Genomic DNA, 18,599 nt, shown 5'->3' with positions numbered 1-18,599 from the left:
GACACCATCATCATCATCCTTCAATCTATCATCATCGTCATCATTCCTGCCGGTTTCGTTGCCATCCATCTTTGTCTTCAGTTGCCAATCCATATCCACGTCCACATCCACACCCAAGAGTAGACGTGTATTCACGCTTTGCTGCCACATGCCAGGAGATCAAGCGTATTGAGGAATGCTATACAAGAGCATCGAATTGTCGTAGCATCTCTAGCCAGTAATCATGGTATCCGACCCAAAGGTGCAGAACTTGTATATACCCTTTAGCAACAACAGTTTAAGGTTAGTGGATAATGGATACAATGATGTGGCTCAAGATAATTAAACGTGTGATGATACGTAGCTTTGGTGCATGAATTGAAAGAAGAATACGAAGGTAGTTACATTGTGGCCGAAGGAAAGCTCCTGCTTCTTTGATCCCAAAACGCAACAACATGATGGCAACCCGTATCCACTAAGTGATTCATCAATCGGCCAATACATCAATACAATTGTCGATCTGCTCTCTAGCCAAGTCTCCAAACGCTGAAACATTCAGCCTCATCCCTGTGGTGTAGCCGCTCAAATCATGGAAGAAAACAAGGGCTTATTGTATCAACAAAGAGAATTCATGCGCAAAACGAAAGTGGATCGTGGCACTGGTGTGATCGATGATGGATTTATGGTTGATGGGAATGCTTAAGGTGGCCGACTACTTCTTAATCCTTGGTGCAAAACATGATCTATGGAAATGGATGGAAGAGCGAGGTATGCAGAACCTTCTGCTGCAACGGAGGATCAAATGAAGAAGCATGGTCAATGGCAGAAGGACTCTCTACAAAAGCACTGCTTGAATGGTTTGCCAAACGAGTGATAAGGACATTGAACGATTTCCCCCACTGATGGCCACAAAGTTGAATACTGGTTGGATCGTGTTGAATTTGGTGATGGATGCCCCAAACCATTTGCGCTCAAGGCTTTTTGCTTTTGTTACAAAACTTACGTGTGATACTTCTTCAAGCGGTTGTCATGTTGCGCACATTTCCTGGTTTGCTGTGTTGGAGTCTATTCAATCATGATCTATTCACGACCCCGAATTACATCGATTCATGCCAAGGTGGATATCAGACGAGTGGTTAAGATGATGATGAAAGGATCGAAGAGTATGGGCCAAGTGATTACGGTAGGCGATTTGGAACAGAGTACGTATGTATATACTTTTCTTTATTAGTGGCATGTATTAATCAACGAGTAAAGAGCCCAAACGTGTGATCAGGGATATCTTTCGTGGGTTGCCTGGTGAAGAAAGTTATGAACGAGTCGAGATGGATGATAAAACGACAACAAGGACATGGATGGTAGCGACAGCAGGAACGCAACTCACACACAGCAAAAAAGATCCGATTTATGTTTTCAGCACATGAAGTATGGAGAAAATGGGATGATGGTTCATACACAGGCACACCAGCAGTGAAAGATCTAGAAGAAAAGTATCATGCAAAACAGCGAGATAGTACCAAAGGTAGGTCTTGATCCATCGCAACTTCAATCACACAATATTGTGCCTAACACACGTGCTTTTTAGAGCGAAAACGTTTAGTAAACGGAAGAAGATTGTCGATGCCATATACAAGATTCAACAAGAAGAGTATGTGCCTATTACCGAAGCTGTGAATCGCTTTGAACAACGGCGTGGAATTGGATTTTGGATCGATTATGGAAGGAGCATACCAAACAATCATGCCGTAGCGCTGGATAATTCATGCAGCAATGACCATTTTTTGTACACGTCGAGCATTGTATAGCAACATTCACATTGCATATCGTTCCTCTCCCCTTGTATTATATAGTAATATCACACATCACTTGCCTTTTCATGTATATAAGTAGCCTCAGTCACCTTTATTAAACCCGTGTTTGACAACAAAGAAAGGTCATAAATGGTCATCCCATGGTGGATACAATGATAGTGCAATGATTTACCATCCAACGTGGTATACAAGGTTGTGTAACATAGAGGTATGCATAAGGGTACTGACAAGGGAGCATTTCAAATCATAGGTAAAATGGGAGCGGTCACGCCACGAATACTAGGTAAAATGACCCAGCCAAAAATTGGCTGCGGGGTTTTGTGAATCGGTGTGAATCGATTGTGAATCTGTGAATCTCGTCGGTTAAACTTGGCAGTAGGCGGATTTTGAAAATTTCCTTTTTTGGAAACCAGTGGCAGAATCTACCACTGGGTTCCAAAAAAAGGAAGAATTCCGTCTGCTGAATCCGCGTGCTGGATGGTAAGTATACATGTGCTTTATATCCTTGTGGCCATCAACATCTCACATAAGGAGGTTGTTTTTTTCGTTGTCATGAATCGATGGTAAACCCTAGAATTCAATGGTTGTTGTCGGGTCATCATTATCATGCAAAGTGTAAAATGGCACACACCCTTCGTGAGGATCATAGCTTTTATTTACGTGTACCTATTGTCTCTTACGAGGATGATGATGGGTGGATAGTGTGTATATAGGGTAATTGGGTGGCCTCGTTGTAATAGCAGTAGGGGATTTAAACTTGGTGGTCGGTAGCTCCATGACTTGAGACAACGCTTCTCTTCTTTTTCTCCCACCTTTCCTTATACCATTCACGACATCTCGATCAAGGTAATGTATTATAAAAAAGTGCTCATGTTGGTTGTGAGGTGTTAATGTAGTTCTGAACATGCATTGTCAGGGAGTGAGTGTGTCCAAGTGCTGAGGAATGAGCGTGGTTGGTGGTTGGTGGTTGCCATGGCGACATCGTTGCTGCCTCTTGTTCGTTGCTATTCTTCTCTACGCTTGGTGTCAACAGGTACATTCAGAGCTCAATGTTGCAGCCGAACTGGTTCCATTGACGTGTTAGCTTGTATAGAGGGCAAGTTTGGTTTCAAGACGTTGGCTCGTTTGGCGTTTTGTTTCGGCTCAACTACACTACTACACCATCGTTTTCGGTTTCCAGTAACCAACAACAAAGGAGTTTTTTGTGTATATGGAGAAGGCAAGTACAATGAAACAAACAATGAAAAGGGCGTTTATTGTATGTGTGCTAATAATGAATTGAATAGGTTTCTTTGTTCAGGCAATGCAACTTGGGGGCATCATCAGCATCTCTTTGGGTTCAAGTCCCAGCCTGTATCAAGTGGCCGCTGCGTCGCTCTGCACTAGCCAAGTGTGCTGGAAAAGCTTCTTGGAACGCGTCCAGGGCTCTATAGGCCTGCGTTGAGTTGAGGATGGGTCGATGACGATGGATCTTTGGAAGAGCATGGCCACCATGTCGAGGTAAAAGGGGATTTGCAATAGCTTGTGAATATGTTTAACCAACACGCTCTTCTCGTGATAGGCACGTTCTTTCCCTTGAGGATTTCTTTTCATGAGGTGGGAAATGATTGGAAGGATTGGATTGGGAATCATTCTTTCTTTGGAGAGGAAGCATGAGAACAACTATGAGCCTGGACTCTACGTAAGTGATGTCCTTCCTTGCCATGGATCGAACTGGCCTTGTGTGATTCGTGCAGTGCTCTCTCAAGAACAATGGATCGCCCGACCTTGCTCGTATGGTGGTGATTTGGTTTGTGAATTCCTTCTGATTTGCTTTCTTCCTTGGAGAGGATCATCTAACGGTATACCAAGTCGTCATCATTCCGGTACCAGATGGTCTAACTTGCCTGCTTTCTTATTTATAGAGACGACGATTACGATGATCCACATTCACAACAATGACTATTACGATGATCACCCCATCTACAACAATGACAATGATGACGACAACGAGATCCAAAAGGAAGCCTGCAAGATCCCATTCTTTTCAACCTGTGTATTTTTGGATGTTGGTGTGACGGATGAGATTGACGACTGGTGACGAGTACGAGTAGGAATGATGACGGAGGACGACTACGAGGGTGGTGGCGGCAATGTACAATAGCAAGATAGCTAGGTGAAATAAAGCATTGTTTATTTATTACACGGTTGTTGGAGGTTGCTAGCTTGTGGATAACATACTATTGTTTCGAAGATGGGATAATAAAGGTGGTCCGGTTATCGGTCATGCAAGAAGTACATGGATTTTGTGATGCAATAAGGAGGAGTGGGATGACCTTGATAAGGAAAAAGTGATGTGATCCCTCCATTGAGTTTCAGGGTAAGTGACCCGTCGTCCTTTCTCCTATATCCAACCCCGATAGTGAATAATTATTGTCATACTCATGCTTTGATACCCCTTCAACACTGGATGTTATTTACATATGTACCTTCTAAGAGTATATCATCGTCATACTTTTCCAAGCTTCCTCTCTACTATGGAAACTATTCGTAGCAAAGATCATGACTACAACATTTTATTCACAAATGAAGATGTTATCTGGTGGATAATTCATATTTTCAAGCAGGAATCTATGTCTGATATTTCTCGCAGCATTGATATCTCTGTTCCAAAAAGTATTGCAATTTTCGCAGTATTTGATGGCATATATGATGTTTCCAAGCGTACCATCTTCCTGTTGTTCGCGTACGTTTAACATACGTATGTATCCATTCCCTCTACATTCGTTGTGTGAACATGTCTGTGATGTTCTGTACTCACTCGTGGGCACAACAAGAAAATGTCTTGATAATGTCTGCTTCAAAGTCTTGACGGGTACAGCGCGATTGCCTGGCATTGCGTGATAAAAATGGGCTGCCCCATAAGCGATGACTACATCCTTCTTCGAGAGGTGTTCTGTCTTCTTCCAGATGTTATTCGCAAATGTATCCAGCACCTTCTGCTTATTGATCCAAGAGTGCCACGTATCCTTTAAATTCTCCTTGTTGAAATCGATAGCGTCAATGAATACGCCTTCGGGTAGAGAGGCTCTCAAATATTGCTCGTATGTTGCTTGCGATGATGTGATTTTCTCTGGTAAATCTCTGAAAAACGTGGCTATAGCCTCATTTTCTTCCAGTCGTTGTCTTTGGTGGTCACGTGCCAGGTTATGAAGGGTCTTCGCGTGGTACTCGCTGGCTGAGAGCTCCATGGTTGAACGTGGATGAATTGAAGAATGACCACAAGAAGCATTTTCCAGCACAAGCAGACTACGAATACCAGGATCTGCACCCCAGACAACGGATTGGTTGCCTTCCTTGAGAATCACCTCAGACGGTTTGGGAATAGGCTGGCGTTGTCGTCTCTTCCTTGAGCAAACAAAACCACAATGAACGCCATTTGTTGTAATGAACCCGGTAAAAAACTTGTTGATCCCATCGATTCCTTTCAACTTTGAGATATCGAATAGCGTCTCCCAGCATTCTTCTTTGTTGTGGATAAAGTCGGTTTTTCTGAATTCACGGAATTCCTGAGGAAACGATCGGTTCATTATGCTGTACAACGCATAGCTATCGATTGATATGTGTAATTGGCGATAATCATGGCTGGGGATAGATGAGAATTTCCTTATCCATCCTTTGGGTTGTTCGTAAACCGCAGGCATGAAAACACCGTTTTCGATTTCTCTAATTGTCGTTGCCGCTGCTTCTGTTAAAAACTGGATCGAGCGCTCACTCAAATTTCTCCTCATAAAGCCGTTTGGTGTGAATTCTCGCCTTCCAACAATAGCACGACGTAGTTCTTTTGTTGTTGCGTCCATTACATTGTTGGATGGTCTTGTAATCTCTGTATTCTCCCCGTTGTGGATTCGCGATGCTGTTGCGGCGCACCAATTCCATGACGGGTTATCTGCTCGTCGCCTCACTGGTTGAACCTCTGGCCGTTGATCAATGTATGCCATAATATGCAAATGCAATCCGAATGCATCTCGTACTTGTTGCTTAACATCAACCTCTGACAATGGTAAAGGCAATGTCGCATTTGCAAGAATCTGAGTAGTCTCTTGGTATACGCGAAATACTCCCATCCTGTAACAATAATTATTTAAACATGAGGTGACAATCCATTTGCAAGTAATGACTTACTGTTGTTGTTGTGAGGCAGTGACCCTCATTCGGTTTGATAAGCGATGCCATAGATCACCGGCATTTTGATACGTGTGCCAATCCATGTCGGTATCACCTTCAGCATCGTTTTCTCGCCATAGCGTATCCACCATTTCTGTTGCAAGCTTTTTGATCCCACTATAGCCCGCCAACTGAACCATGCCTTCGATATCACCTAGTTGCAACCATATATATCGCTTCAATCTTGGCTTGAAATGAACAAATACGTTTGTCACAGCTGTCCGTGAGTCTTCTCCCGCTGCGTAAGTGAGAACTTGATTCAACCCAGAGCGGCTCGTCCATTGTTGATTGTTTCTGATACGATTGTAAATCGTCCATGCTGGCGTTAAATGTGCTCTCACATTCGGTCGGTTCTCATTATCAAGGCAGCTGACTGCATAAAAACAATCCATGTAGAAGCTCATATGCAGAGGGTGTTTGTTGCCTGGTACGTTCATCATGCCATCGAAGTTGTTGGCGTTCATAATGACGTATAGCTGTGCTAGCTTATTCGCTTCGAATCGAATAATGGACGTACGTCGTACTGCTTCCTGGATTGCTTCACTCATCACCTCAGGGTATTTGGAAATGGTATTCAGTCCGATGTTGATGGTGAATTTCTCTGTTTTCTCGGGTTCGACATCTTCGCATTGTTCGTCGACGTCGTCGTCATCGTCAACACGGACACGATTCCTGTTATACAGGCATTGTTTGGCTGTCCGGCGCTGGTGTGGTGGCTGTGCTCCGCATTGGCACCACTTTGGTTCCTTGCTAGACGTAGTCTGTGTGGGTTCTGTTGCCATTGCGAAAGGATATCAGGAAAAGAATACTAGACTCCCAAGTATAATCTTTTGGTTTCAAAAGCCATGTTCGCATCATGAGAAATAAACAAACTTTGTCATTTGGTTAGCTTATCATGTGCATCACAACATATCCTTAATGAGCAACGATGAGACGTTCCTCTTCAAATTAGGCATCAAAAGGGATCAAAGTGTCAACCATGATGAAGGTTGTATGTATACAAGCTTGGGAAAGTTTCATCTATGATGCATCATGGTTTCTCGTGTGTCATATAAAGACATTAAATTGCCACACATAGGCGTGTTCAAGAATACATAGTGGGTACGCGGTAAAGCGTGAGTAGTATGTACGTGTGCATAATGCTGGCGGTGTTATCTGGTGTGATAGGCAAGGTGATTTTGGTAGCATATCATATCATTTTGTGCTTGGGACGTTCTACACGTGTAAAATTACTTTCGTTACGATCCGTGTTGAGCAAACCAACCACCAATGCGGATTTATGCCCGACTTGGTGGTTACACATAATAAAGACTACCAAGTTGACCACACACACTGCTCCATTGTTGTCAGTTACTTTTAACAAAGATTCATTTCAATATGGCACAGGCATGTGATTACTTTATTAAGGAGTAGAGAACAGTATTGTGCATCTAGAACAAAGAGCCATATAATAAGGCAACAATAAAGACCATGGCGGATGGATAATGAATGGATGATGTAGTAGTCAATGCTGCTGCTGATTGAGCTGAGGATGGGTTTTCAGCAACGTCTTCCTCATGGTTACCGGCATTTTGTTTCTTTGGCAACAAGGTCGATCCATTGTCGTCGCTGCTGGTGCTGCTGCCGTCATTTTGACCCACGGCTGGATCCATGTTTTCTTCCTCCATGTTGGATTTACAACCCCACACAGTACCCTTGACAACGCTACCGTACTTCATAGTCTTTTCAGCATCCATGCACGAAAAGTTCTCGTTGGTTGTTTGGATGCGCATGCCACCACGAACATCTTGCAACGCTGGGAACTCGTATTTGTCAAAACCACCTGCGAGATCAACCGTACCATGCACAGCTGACAAACTTGGGTACCCCTTGATGGTCGAAAGTTGAGTATTGTTGGCAATGGAAAGAGCACCGCCAACAAGTTCAAGCTTCTTGAATGACATGTTTGCAATATGGTTATTGTTGGCAATGACCATGGTGCCACCAACACGCTCCAAATTATCGAGATTCAGTGATGTCATGTCGCTGTTGTGGAACGACAAGTCGCCTTCAACGTGAGCGACCGAAGGCATGTTGACGGTACCAACTTCTCGGAATTCAGCAGCTTGCAATTCAAGCAATTGTGGTGCCTAAAATAAGGTTAGCATGCTATGCTAAGGTTATCATTCTTGGTAAGAAGGTTTACCTCAAAGTCCAATTCATGGCTATTGCCAACGACAAGAAGACTCTCGGAAACACGTGATGCAGGCAACTCGAATCGTTTCATAAGGGTGTTTTGCGAAAGAGTTAGCTTGCCCACCGTATCAAAAGTGAGACCGTTGACAGTGGCAACAGGCGTATCATCAATGGTGACTTGATTGACTTTGGCCAAGCCTGCTGGGAAATCAATAGCCTCCACTTCTGGGAGTACTCGTAATGTAAGGCGTTGGACTTCGCTAAGAGCAGGTAACTCGAGCTTGACTAGGCCCAAATGTTGTGTAATCTTGAGTTCTCCCGATACGCTCTTGAGATTGGGTGCACTAAAGCGTGAGAGCCCACTTGAATCCGTGATAATCACGCTCCCAGTCACTGTCTCCACGCCGTCTAGCACAAGGTCACTTCCAGATACATTGGATACGGTGATTGTTCCTTGATATTGCTTGCACCCTTTGATGGCATCCAAATCACCTTGCCCAGTACCAATGATGTCTTGGCTACATACGGATTGCTGTTTTTGTTGTTGTTGTGCTGCTATAGTAGTAGTAATAGAATCACCAGCGTCAATGCACGTGTTGGTTATATGACCCAAACAATAAATCACACCTACCTTGAACCGCCAAAGCCGCTGTGGATAACGCAAATAGTGACGACGCAAACTTCATGATGATGGTTGCAATAATACTACTATGTATGGATCATGATGGATGATGGTATCCAGGGTGTATATATAGGAATGTGTGATGGCGATGTTTGTTGTAACTTGTCGAAAAGCATCCGACAAGTGGGGCTCATGTGATGTCAGGAAATATAAGGTGCACTTGTTTGTTACAAGTGGGCTTTCTCTCTTTCTCTTTTTCTTTCCTGTTTGCTTTCTACATGGCGAGTTTCCTAACACTAACCTCGACAACACACCACGAAGAGGATGATTCCGCGGTACACTATTATCTTCCATATGGTTCTACCCACGAGAATCTATTGATGCTATATGATGTGGATGGCCCTCATTCAACAGCCGAGCTGATACATGCACACGATCCCAACGAATTTGTACGTCTCACTCCCGATGATGTGGTTTCCCAGGAGTTGTGGCCACTGCCAGCATCTTTGGAACCAAGTCCCTCGACACATGAGCCTCTCAAATACTTCCTCCAAGATGAGAATAGCACAACCACTGTGGTGTTTCATCAAGAACCCAATAGCATTTGAATTCGTATACCATTAAAAAAGAAGTCAACTTTAACTGTAATCTTTGGTTCCTTGATGCTACTATCTAATTCTTCGTTTGTTTATTGCTCATGTATGTGTACATACGCTTGTTCACTTGTACCGTATGAAGAAATCAGGTGCGGATATCAGTAATGGCACCTGCTGAGTTATCACATTCATGCATACAAGAAAGCGTGCACATGGATAGCTTCTGTAATGATATCAAAAACGTGCTTGACACCCATGGCACAAGACTCTTTATGTTTGTATTCTTGTCATTTTAATGTTAAAATCAACCAAACGCAATACACAACAAACTCGGGGAATGACCCGGGACCATAGGTCCCACCAAAGAGACAGCAGCAGGAAATGAGGGAAGAAGGTTTATTGGTGTTATCCATATGTAATTTCATCATCACAAAAGGCATGATGTAAGCTCTAGCTTATCATTGTAGAAGGCTACAAATACGTTCCCTTGGAAACACAATATACAACGTACACTACCATGTGGTCCGAAAAACATTGACAATGGGAGGCTGTGAAAGGCACACATTGTGTCACCCAATCATGCTGTACTTTACACAAAGGAAGAACCATCTTGCTATGGGCGGGGCTCCTTACTCTGCGCATTAATTCAACAGGTCCAACCTTCTCTTTCTACAATCTGCCATCGAATTCAACCATGGCAAGCACCCATTGCATGTACGACAAAACACAGAGGAATCTTGGCATTGAGTCTTTGTCATTCAAAGGTTGTTTGGACGCAGCTTGCTTTCCCCCTGGCGATCGTCGACAAGGCTAGAATCAGTTTATGCATCGATACGGTTGCGAGGTGCTGTTCAACGCGTGATCCGATAATTCAGCATACGAAACTACTGTCCTTGGCAAGGCAATATGTGTGAGTGCGAATTACAATGGTGCAAAGCGGTGGCCAACAAGCTTATGGATCATCATTTGGCTCATTGTTTGATGGTAAAAGTATGGATGCTTCCTTTTGTGTATTGATTCACTAAGCGAGATGTGGATATATAGGTGGATACCCAGGTTCTCATGTATGGATGAGTGGCTACCATGTTGAGGGGATCCTGCCAAGATGATAGCTCTATGCGAAGAGAGGAGGGTCGTTAAGAAAGCTGATAGCTGGATCACTTTTTCATCCAAGGTAGGATCGTGGCACATGCGTAGAGGTGTAGGATGTTCACACTATGATGATAGCCTTTGAATGTTACATTCCACATCGCATGAGCAAGGCGTTCAAATCCATCTTTGGAGGTGTCACGTGGTTACCTGGATGTTTTTGCATGTATCGGATCGTTGCACGCAAGAGTGGACGGCGATGGATCTTTTGTGGTGTTTATGGCGGTACCGTGGTGCTTCCAGCTTCCATTTGATCCGCTCTTTACTTGACCATCATATCTTTGTTGGTCACACGTTGATCCAGCAGCAATTACAAAACGTCTGATGGCTTGATGAAAATTCTCTCGGATGGTGATGGTCATTTATGTATTATTGCTTGGATTGGAATGGTGATCTCAAGGCACAAAAGGATGTTACCTGAAATTAACATAGAGTTTCTATGGATATACGCATACAATCATAAGCGTAGAATAGGAGATAGTATTCTAAATAAATTACCCGCTGGACTTCTCACCTAGATACCTTCCATTCACATTATGTAAATATAAATACCATTTCAACAACAGATACAGCAGCGGATTAGACACACAAAATGTACACAATGATGGATGTTGTAACAATGCTCCCAAAGCAGTGATAAGCTATTCATTGAGAAATCCAAAGCGAGCAGCCCGGCTGCTAGGATAAAATGAATAAGGACAATAGCAAGAGCTATGGCTATGTTATTAGCTACATGTAATTTGGCCTATCATTGATTGATGCATTCATGTTGCTGGGAGCAGCTTCCATATGTACTTTATTGGCAGGGTTTCGGAATTAGCAAAGGCCTTGGCTGTGATGGGAAGCACCAACGTATGTCAATGGTAAGAAAAATGGCCAAGATCTGGTGTAACCCAACGATGCTGTACTTTACACAAAGGCGCCATTTGATACATCTTGCAAGAACACAAGCTGACCGATAGTATGTATCCCAATAATAGGCCGATTCGAGACACTACAGATAATAGCTGACCAGTGATCCATTACTCCAAAATGCTAAGCCGAGAGTTTATTCATCCAAATTTGCTATTTTGCTGGTACAATGTGGTGGCATGATGGCGAATGTCTTTGTAAAGCACTTGTTGTAGTAGGATCTACGTAGCAACTACAGGAACTTTGAATGATAGCGTCGCCGGAAGGAACACAAAGGATGCGTACTCATTTTTGATGAAGCCACTGGTACAATATGTTTGGCGTAGAGTGGCTTTATTATCCATGCTGGATGAGTGCCAATGATACAAGCGTGGTCATCATTCTTCTTGCTTCACTTACACAATTACTGGATGTGTGATTTTCTGCATAAAAAGTTAGAGGAATTAGGGCAACATGTTGTTGTTATCTTTAATACCTGATCCGCAAAGATAACAAAAGGAGGATGGCTTGGGGCTGCTCATGCATAGAATGTCAATAATAGCTTCTTGAGTGAGTGTGGTGTATTGAGGAAGATGTGCTTTTTATATCGTCGTTCCTCTCTCCAAAGACTCCGCACATCATTATTGCTCAGCAAATGTTCTCGACAACAAATCACCCAGGGTCACCAAACGCAACGCGTGCCTATTTTATCGTTTCCATCTCTCCCAAAATAAACAATCCCAATACCCGGAACTTACAATCAAGAATGAATAACAACAATATGCTTTACTTTGGCACAAAAACAAATACAAGGAAACTATTTTTTCTTGCGTCCACCTTTACCGCCCTTTTTCTTTTTGTTGGATCCCTTTTCATTGCCAACTGCAACATAGTCATCGTCGCCTTCATCATCAGCAATAGATGTCTCTTCAGGCTCCTTTTCCTCCACAGGGTCTTGCTCCTTTTCATCATTCGATTCCTTTTCTTGTTCCTTTTCCTTTTCCTTGGCATCCTTTTCCTCTTCCTCTTCTTCGGTGGTGTATGCAAACAAGTCCTTCAATTCACCACGAGCAGCAGCGGTGATAAGTGCCGAGAGAATGCAGGCAGGGGATAAGTACAAGAGAGCGGGTTGAGCTGCGTGGAACACGTGCATAACGCCCATAGTAGTAGCAAGGCCAAGAACATAGGCAACAAGACATGACTTGAAATAGGGCTTGGGGAATGCCAAAGATCGAAATTCACCGGTAGGATTGCGGTTCCACGACATGTGTCGGTCAAATCGAAGGCACAATGCCACAAAGATACCTTATAAATACCCCAATCCTATTAGTCTCTCTCGTACTCGTATACATCCATATAAACCCACACACGTACCTGGAATGACGATGTCTCCAAGACCAAGCATAGTGAAGTTGTGTTCTTCGTCAGCAGCACCGAGTACGTAGCCAATGATGTTTCTAGGCCAGATAACCTTGATAGGTGCGTCAAAGTTCTTGGCAACGCTCACCATGACCTCAGTGCCGAATACCCAAAAGATGTCATAAAAGAATAAACCACTGAGCATAATCATTCCAGTCTTGAAAGAATCCAATGAGAGGAGTTGAATGGCATTGATGGAGAAGCATAAACCAAAGACATTGGATGCAATCCAGTTCTTGGTAAGACTGTAATATGCGGTGAGCACTGCTGATGCACCCAAGAGAATAAAATGCACCACGGTGAAGCTAACATGGGTCATGCCTAATACATAACAACACCTTGAGTGATCCACTCCCTTACACATCATCATCCACCATCCCATTTTACTTACGTTTGCCTTGTTTGCTCAAGATCAGCTTGTACTTGTCTACGTTGCCCTTCAAGAGGCTTACGGGTACCACCTTTTTTGTCACCAAGAGACCGGTCTTTGCTACGGCCATGCATCCCATAAGCGAAAAGTAGCCTGTGATCAAGTAGTTGATATAGTCGGTGTTGAGGTAACGGAACATGAGGTACAAGGAGAAGAGCACAGCTGAGCCCATGACAGGGAACATCCACGCATCACTTGAGGACAAGCTTTCGGATACAGATTCGTCTTCGTCATCAGAGTCATCGAGGGGCGATTCACTTGGTTTCCGCTTTGGCGCGTTGGCAGGCCGTTTCATTCCTTGAAGGGAAGCGATCGATCCACTATAGATTGGCACTGTTGCCATAGCCATAAGAGCGCCATAGGCGATATAGAGCCCTGTTTCTTCTTGTGATAGGCTCATGGAATGAATAAAAGAAAGGAAAAGTGTTGTATGTATAAAAAGAGAGGAAAAAGGATGGGACTAGAAATGAAGGGCGAAATGATGCAGCAGTAAAGTGGTCGACATGATCGTGGCGCCATGTCAGCCATTGTAGGCTATATGATTGGCCCACGTCTCATAGGCTTGATTTACCCCTACTTTGCGCCCTAGTACATCTCCTTGTTTATCAGGCACATCGGTCGTCTTATTGACGTTGTCAGTAGCCGCGCGTTGTATACCGCCTCAATCAGGAGATTGTGTGCATAAAGACACCGCCTTTAAAGTTTAACAATGACATCTCATCCTTTAGGTAGCAGCCATGTAAAAAGTTGGTTGTTAATGTACGAGAATTTTATCAATGAATTGCATATGCTATAAGAATGTGTGTTTTGATTGAGAATGGGGGGCGTGCAATAAGAATAAAGAAAAAGGGAAAATGCTACACATGATATATCTAGTTACTATAGTAGTGATGAGAAGCAAAAAAGAAAAGGAGACGACGCTAGATGAAGATGATGTAGTAAAGAAAAAAGAAGATGTTTCCTGCATCAAGCAAAGGAAAGAAAGAGGGTGGGGGGTAATGTGTGTGATGAGAAAAAAAGTGATACATGAATGAAAAAGAGAAAAATGTACATTTCAATCAGTCGATAACATCAAAAGTCTCCCGCAATGGTGGTGCCATTGGTGCTTGTGGTCTTGTTTGGCTTGATGAACAGCGGATTTTTGCTGAACGAGAGACGAATGCCTCCTTTGATCGAGTTGGACAAGCAATGACCTTGAAGCTCATTCATGGCTTGAGTCGCATACTGCACATCCTCGAATTCCACAAAACACATGGGACCCTGAGCCTTGTTACGGAACGACATGCGCTTGAAAGCATGGCACTTTGAGAACAAAGAACGCAACTCATCCTCGCTTGTGTTGGCTGGTAGATTGCCTACATACAACGTGTTGCATGGTGGATTTTGATCTGCTGGATTGATAGGTCGATTATTAATGTTGTTGTTGTTGCTGTTAATGGTGGTGGTGTTGTTGTTGGGAGGAGCGGCGATGGTAGTCGTGGTGGCGGTGGCGGTGGTAGTAGTAGTGCTGCTATTGTAGCTAGGCGATGACAAGCTGGGAGAACGGAAATCGGTAGGAAAGTTGCCACCTGTTTGAATAGAAAGAGAACCAAGACGACGAGAGATGATGCTTGGACCATTATCAGCCATGTTGGTATTGTTGTTGGCAAGAAAAGATGAAGGTGGTGATGATGTACTGAATGCTCGCTCTGTTGGCACAGGAGATGATTTCGAGAGGTAATCAAATGGATCAACATGATTGGTAGCCGTGGTGGTCATTGTCGTTGTGGCAGGATTGGTGGTGGTTGCCGTGGTGATGTTGTTGGTGGTAGTAGTATCTTGCATAGCTTGTGTCATTCTGCTGGGAGGGATTAAACCAAATCCTCGTGGTGGTGACATCAAATCAATGCTACGTGCATCAAATGATTGTGATCGAAGACCAAATAAAGGATCATTGAATAATGGAGTTGCTGGCACAGAACCATTTTGAAAAGGATCTTTGGCGAAAGGATCAGTTTTGTAATAATCGATTGGTGAGAGGAGATCGCTTGGTAACGGAGAGAACGAATCATAGGATGGCGGTAAATGCATTTTCTTGGATAGAATACTCAATGGTGACACCACCGATTCATTTGCACCACCACCACCATTTGTTGTAGTCGTTGTCGTTCCAGTGACACCACTTGCATTACCATTACCACTACCACTACCACTACCACCATTAGCAGCAGCATTAGCAGCAGCAGCAGCGACAGCAGCAGCCGCAGTGGCAGCAGCTTGAGTGGGTACCACGGATCCTCGTTTGATATGCAAATTCTTCTTGGCCATCTCTGCCTTGAGTAATGTGCCGCGTTCCTGATCCACACGTTTGCCGTTGAGAACTTCGACAGCTTCCATTGCCTCCAATCTTGTATGAAACCTGGCGAATCCAATCTATTCATTTCATTAGCCACTATAGATTGTGATATGGGTCACACACACACACACACACACACATACCATTTGCTTTTTGTTATTGTTACTGCCAAGGTTTTCATCTTCTTGATCCTTGCTATGCCACTTTAATGATGCAGCCTCGAAACCCGGCGAGAATGTGAACATGTTTTGAAACTCTCGTTCTGTCATATCGTCGGGAAAGCCAACAACAAAGATCGTAGTGACACTTTCCAACTGAGCTGCAATGCCGCCATTGGAAGTTGCTGTGCTCGAAAGGAAACCAGATGACGGAGAGGAGGAAAGAGGATGGATGCGAGAGTCGAATGTTGAAGGGAATGGCAGCGTCCCGGTGGGTTCACTCGCCATGATGATTAGATCGACAATGGTGAGAAAAAAGAGAAAAAAGAGAGTTGCCGAAATAGAAAGACCGAACGTCGTTCACAAGCAGCCGATAGAGAGAGAGAGAGGTGTTTTTACTCTTTCTGTTTCACAACCATGTCCATTGATGCCACGCCTTACAACGATCCAAGGTCAATGTCAATGCACCCTACGCTAGATTCGCCCGAGACTAACATTGCCATACAGCTATTTCAAGGTGTCCTTGCAGAGTCCCATGGTTGTAGGTGTTGCGGGTGGTGCTGACGCAGGAAAGGTATAATCAAAGTAACCCTATTCAAACCCCCACGTGCACGTGGCTCACTATAGATCACTCCATATGTAGCGAGATGTTTGTCAATTGGTGATGGATCACTTGAGCCAAAAGTATTCCACAAAGACGGCTCTCATTAGCCTCACAGACTTTTATCGTGAGCTCACCGATCAAGAACGCGCACAATACAAGGCTGGGAAATACAACCTGGATCATCCAAGTAAGTTCCTTTCCATATTGTGTATGATCGCTTTCCTTAACATTTGGTGATCATCTATAGCTGCCTTTGATTTCGACCTCTTGCATGATACCATCACCTCTTTATTATCGGGAAAACCCACCAACGTTCCTGTATGGGATTCAATTCATCACACAAAGTATGCTCATCTCTCTCCTTATCAATGAATTTCATTATGCTGACCTATTTTCATTAGAGTCGGAACACGTTTGGTTGAACCAGTGGATGTCATCTTACTCGAAGGCACCCTCGTATTATACTCAAAACCAATCCGGGAGCTCATGTTCACCAAGATCTTTCTTGACGTCGATAGCGATCAACGCTTGACAAATAGAGGTATTATGCATATCATAGAACGATAAATGGACTTGTAACGATGCTAATTTTTTTCTTTTCTCAGTGTCCAAGACAAACGTGCGGAATGGTCAAGAAATGTCGATCAAGGAGGTCCTTACCGAATATGTCGATTTTGTTAAACCCATGTTTGAAGATTTCATTTGGCCAGTGAGTTTATCATTTGGGATCATGTTACACTCGTTCTAACACTAAATCCTCCTTTACTAGACCAAAAAGTTTGCTGACATCATCATACCAAGAGGTGCAGAGAATAAGGCTGCTCTTCAAGTCCTCGGCAATCATCTGGAAGATCATCTCAAGAAACGATCCAATGCGAATGATAACAACGTACAACAACCACCAACATGGTCCCGTGGTCATCATCCAGAAGATGAAAGTGTCGATGTATTTGCAACCACTGCAGCTAGCTCATACAAACAGATTCCCGAATAAACAACATTTACGCATACTGCATTTCGTTCATAAGATCATTAGTCATTCTTTGTGAAGAGGAGGTTACATCGCAGGCGATCCAAGTTTTCATGTTTGCATGAGAAGTTGTTATAAATGCGATAGGTGATCCACCGTTGAACGGTTTGAAAAGGAAAAGTAAAGATGATATTTATCACCCCAATCATGCAGGGGGTGTGGTGGCCGAAAACATTTACACTTGTGCATAGTGTTTATCGATCACAGTGCCGTGAGCTTCCTTTCTGAAACGAACACTCAAACGAACAACGCATAATCTCGTGGAATCAAAGCACAGCAAGTGATTCGTGATAGCGATGTATGACATTGTTTGATGAGGATGGATTTGGCCACCTCGTTTACTTAAGACCCTGATTCATGCAATGACAATCAATCACGCCAAGGCTCTTTGTCCAGGCGTCCCATCTCATTAGCCACCCTCAACAAGCATTCCATTATCAGTCTTGTCTCCTTTTCATAATCACAGAGTTACCCACATCGCACCGTACACATTAAACATGTCCACGCCTGCATTGTACTCCCACACATTTCTTTCCTCCATCATCACATCAATCTTTGATTGCTGACACCCCCCCCCAAAACCCCTTGGTGAGTATCATCGTTGAAAGTTCTTTTGGTGATCCACCCATGTAATGGTCGAAGTAGACAGTGGATATGAAAACCAAAGGTTCTTGTCCCACGTGTCGTATATATCCAATCCCTTCCATCCCATGTACCAAACCAATATCCATATCCATATCCATAAGAAATCGTATGTATTGAAGCAAGTTGCTACACGTAAATAAAGCTGCTTCTATACAATGGCTATCTGCTGTTCGCGTGAAAAAGGCTGTATGGCAAGCTGCTGCAAGTGACCGAGACAATGAAATAGAGACCTTCACGATAGCTGCTGCTGCTACTTTGTCGTGGCAGAGGAGTGTGCAAGAGAGCGCGTGTTGTAGTAGACTAAGTGAGTGAAGGCCATGCTGATGGCAACTGCTGGAATGAATGCCGTTACGATTGGTTGTGGCAAAAGAGTATGCAATGAGAGTGCGTAGCATCAAGGAATGCGTGTGTTGTAGAAGGGTGACAAGAAGGCTGTGTACACGCCATGGACTTGCCATTCAGTCAAAGACAATCGGATCAAGACACCTGTTGGATTAACATGGTGGATTGAAGCAGGAAAATCGTTCGCATGGTGGTAGTTGTATACTT

The 18,599-nt window shown here is 43.6% G+C and overlaps 6 protein-coding genes across 6 annotated transcripts; 2 read left to right on the top strand and 4 right to left on the bottom strand.

The window, feature by feature from the left end:
* Nucleotides 1-4,345: 4,345 nt before the first annotated feature.
* O0I10_011178 (uncharacterized protein) lies at nucleotides 4,346-6,778 on the bottom strand (the record flags this gene model as incomplete). The annotated part of the gene is made up of 2 exons (XM_058491148.1): nucleotides 4,346-5,897; nucleotides 5,955-6,778. The coding sequence occupies 2 exons, from the start codon at nucleotides 6,776-6,778 to the stop codon at nucleotides 4,346-4,348; spliced, it is 2,376 nt and encodes a 791-aa protein (XP_058338043.1).
* A 648-nt stretch (nucleotides 6,779-7,426) lies between these two features.
* Nucleotides 7,427-8,857, bottom strand: O0I10_011177 (uncharacterized protein; the record flags this gene model as incomplete). The annotated part of the gene is made up of 3 exons (XM_058491147.1): nucleotides 7,427-8,125; nucleotides 8,182-8,726; nucleotides 8,803-8,857. 3 exons carry the CDS (start codon nucleotides 8,855-8,857, stop codon nucleotides 7,427-7,429), a joined length of 1,299 nt encoding a protein of 432 aa, XP_058338042.1.
* A 214-nt stretch (nucleotides 8,858-9,071) lies between these two features.
* O0I10_011176 (uncharacterized protein) lies at nucleotides 9,072-9,401 on the top strand (the record flags this gene model as incomplete). Its single annotated transcript, XM_058491146.1, has 1 exon — nucleotides 9,072-9,401. One exon carries the CDS (start codon nucleotides 9,072-9,074, stop codon nucleotides 9,399-9,401), a length of 330 nt encoding a protein of 109 aa, XP_058338041.1.
* Nucleotides 9,402-12,246: 2,845 nt separating this feature from the next.
* Nucleotides 12,247-13,678, bottom strand: O0I10_011175 (uncharacterized protein; the record flags this gene model as incomplete). The annotated part of the gene is made up of 3 exons (XM_058491145.1): nucleotides 12,247-12,734; nucleotides 12,804-13,169; nucleotides 13,240-13,678. The coding sequence occupies 3 exons, from the start codon at nucleotides 13,676-13,678 to the stop codon at nucleotides 12,247-12,249; spliced, it is 1,293 nt and encodes a 430-aa protein (XP_058338040.1).
* Nucleotides 13,679-14,349: 671 nt separating this feature from the next.
* On the bottom strand, nucleotides 14,350-16,059 carry O0I10_011174 (uncharacterized protein; the record flags this gene model as incomplete). Its single annotated transcript, XM_058491144.1, has 2 exons — nucleotides 14,350-15,690; nucleotides 15,757-16,059. The coding sequence occupies 2 exons, from the start codon at nucleotides 16,057-16,059 to the stop codon at nucleotides 14,350-14,352; spliced, it is 1,644 nt and encodes a 547-aa protein (XP_058338039.1).
* Nucleotides 16,060-16,188: 129 nt separating this feature from the next.
* On the top strand, nucleotides 16,189-17,369 carry O0I10_011173 (uncharacterized protein; the record flags this gene model as incomplete). The annotated part of the gene is made up of 7 exons (XM_058491143.1): nucleotides 16,189-16,223; nucleotides 16,279-16,345; nucleotides 16,415-16,562; nucleotides 16,623-16,719; nucleotides 16,777-16,916; nucleotides 16,981-17,084; nucleotides 17,145-17,369. The coding sequence occupies 7 exons, from the start codon at nucleotides 16,189-16,191 to the stop codon at nucleotides 17,367-17,369; spliced, it is 816 nt and encodes a 271-aa protein (XP_058338038.1).
* Nucleotides 17,370-18,599: the final 1,230 nt, after the last annotated feature.

The sequence above is a fragment of the Lichtheimia ornata genome, assembly GCF_029851405.1.
Source record: "Lichtheimia ornata isolate CBS 291.66 chromosome Unknown scaffold00084, whole genome shotgun sequence".
Lineage (NCBI taxonomy): Eukaryota > Fungi > Mucoromycota > Mucoromycetes > Mucorales > Lichtheimiaceae > Lichtheimia > Lichtheimia ornata.
The sequence above is the reverse complement of the archived record's forward strand: the minus strand, read 5'-3'. Positions and strand labels throughout refer to the sequence as shown.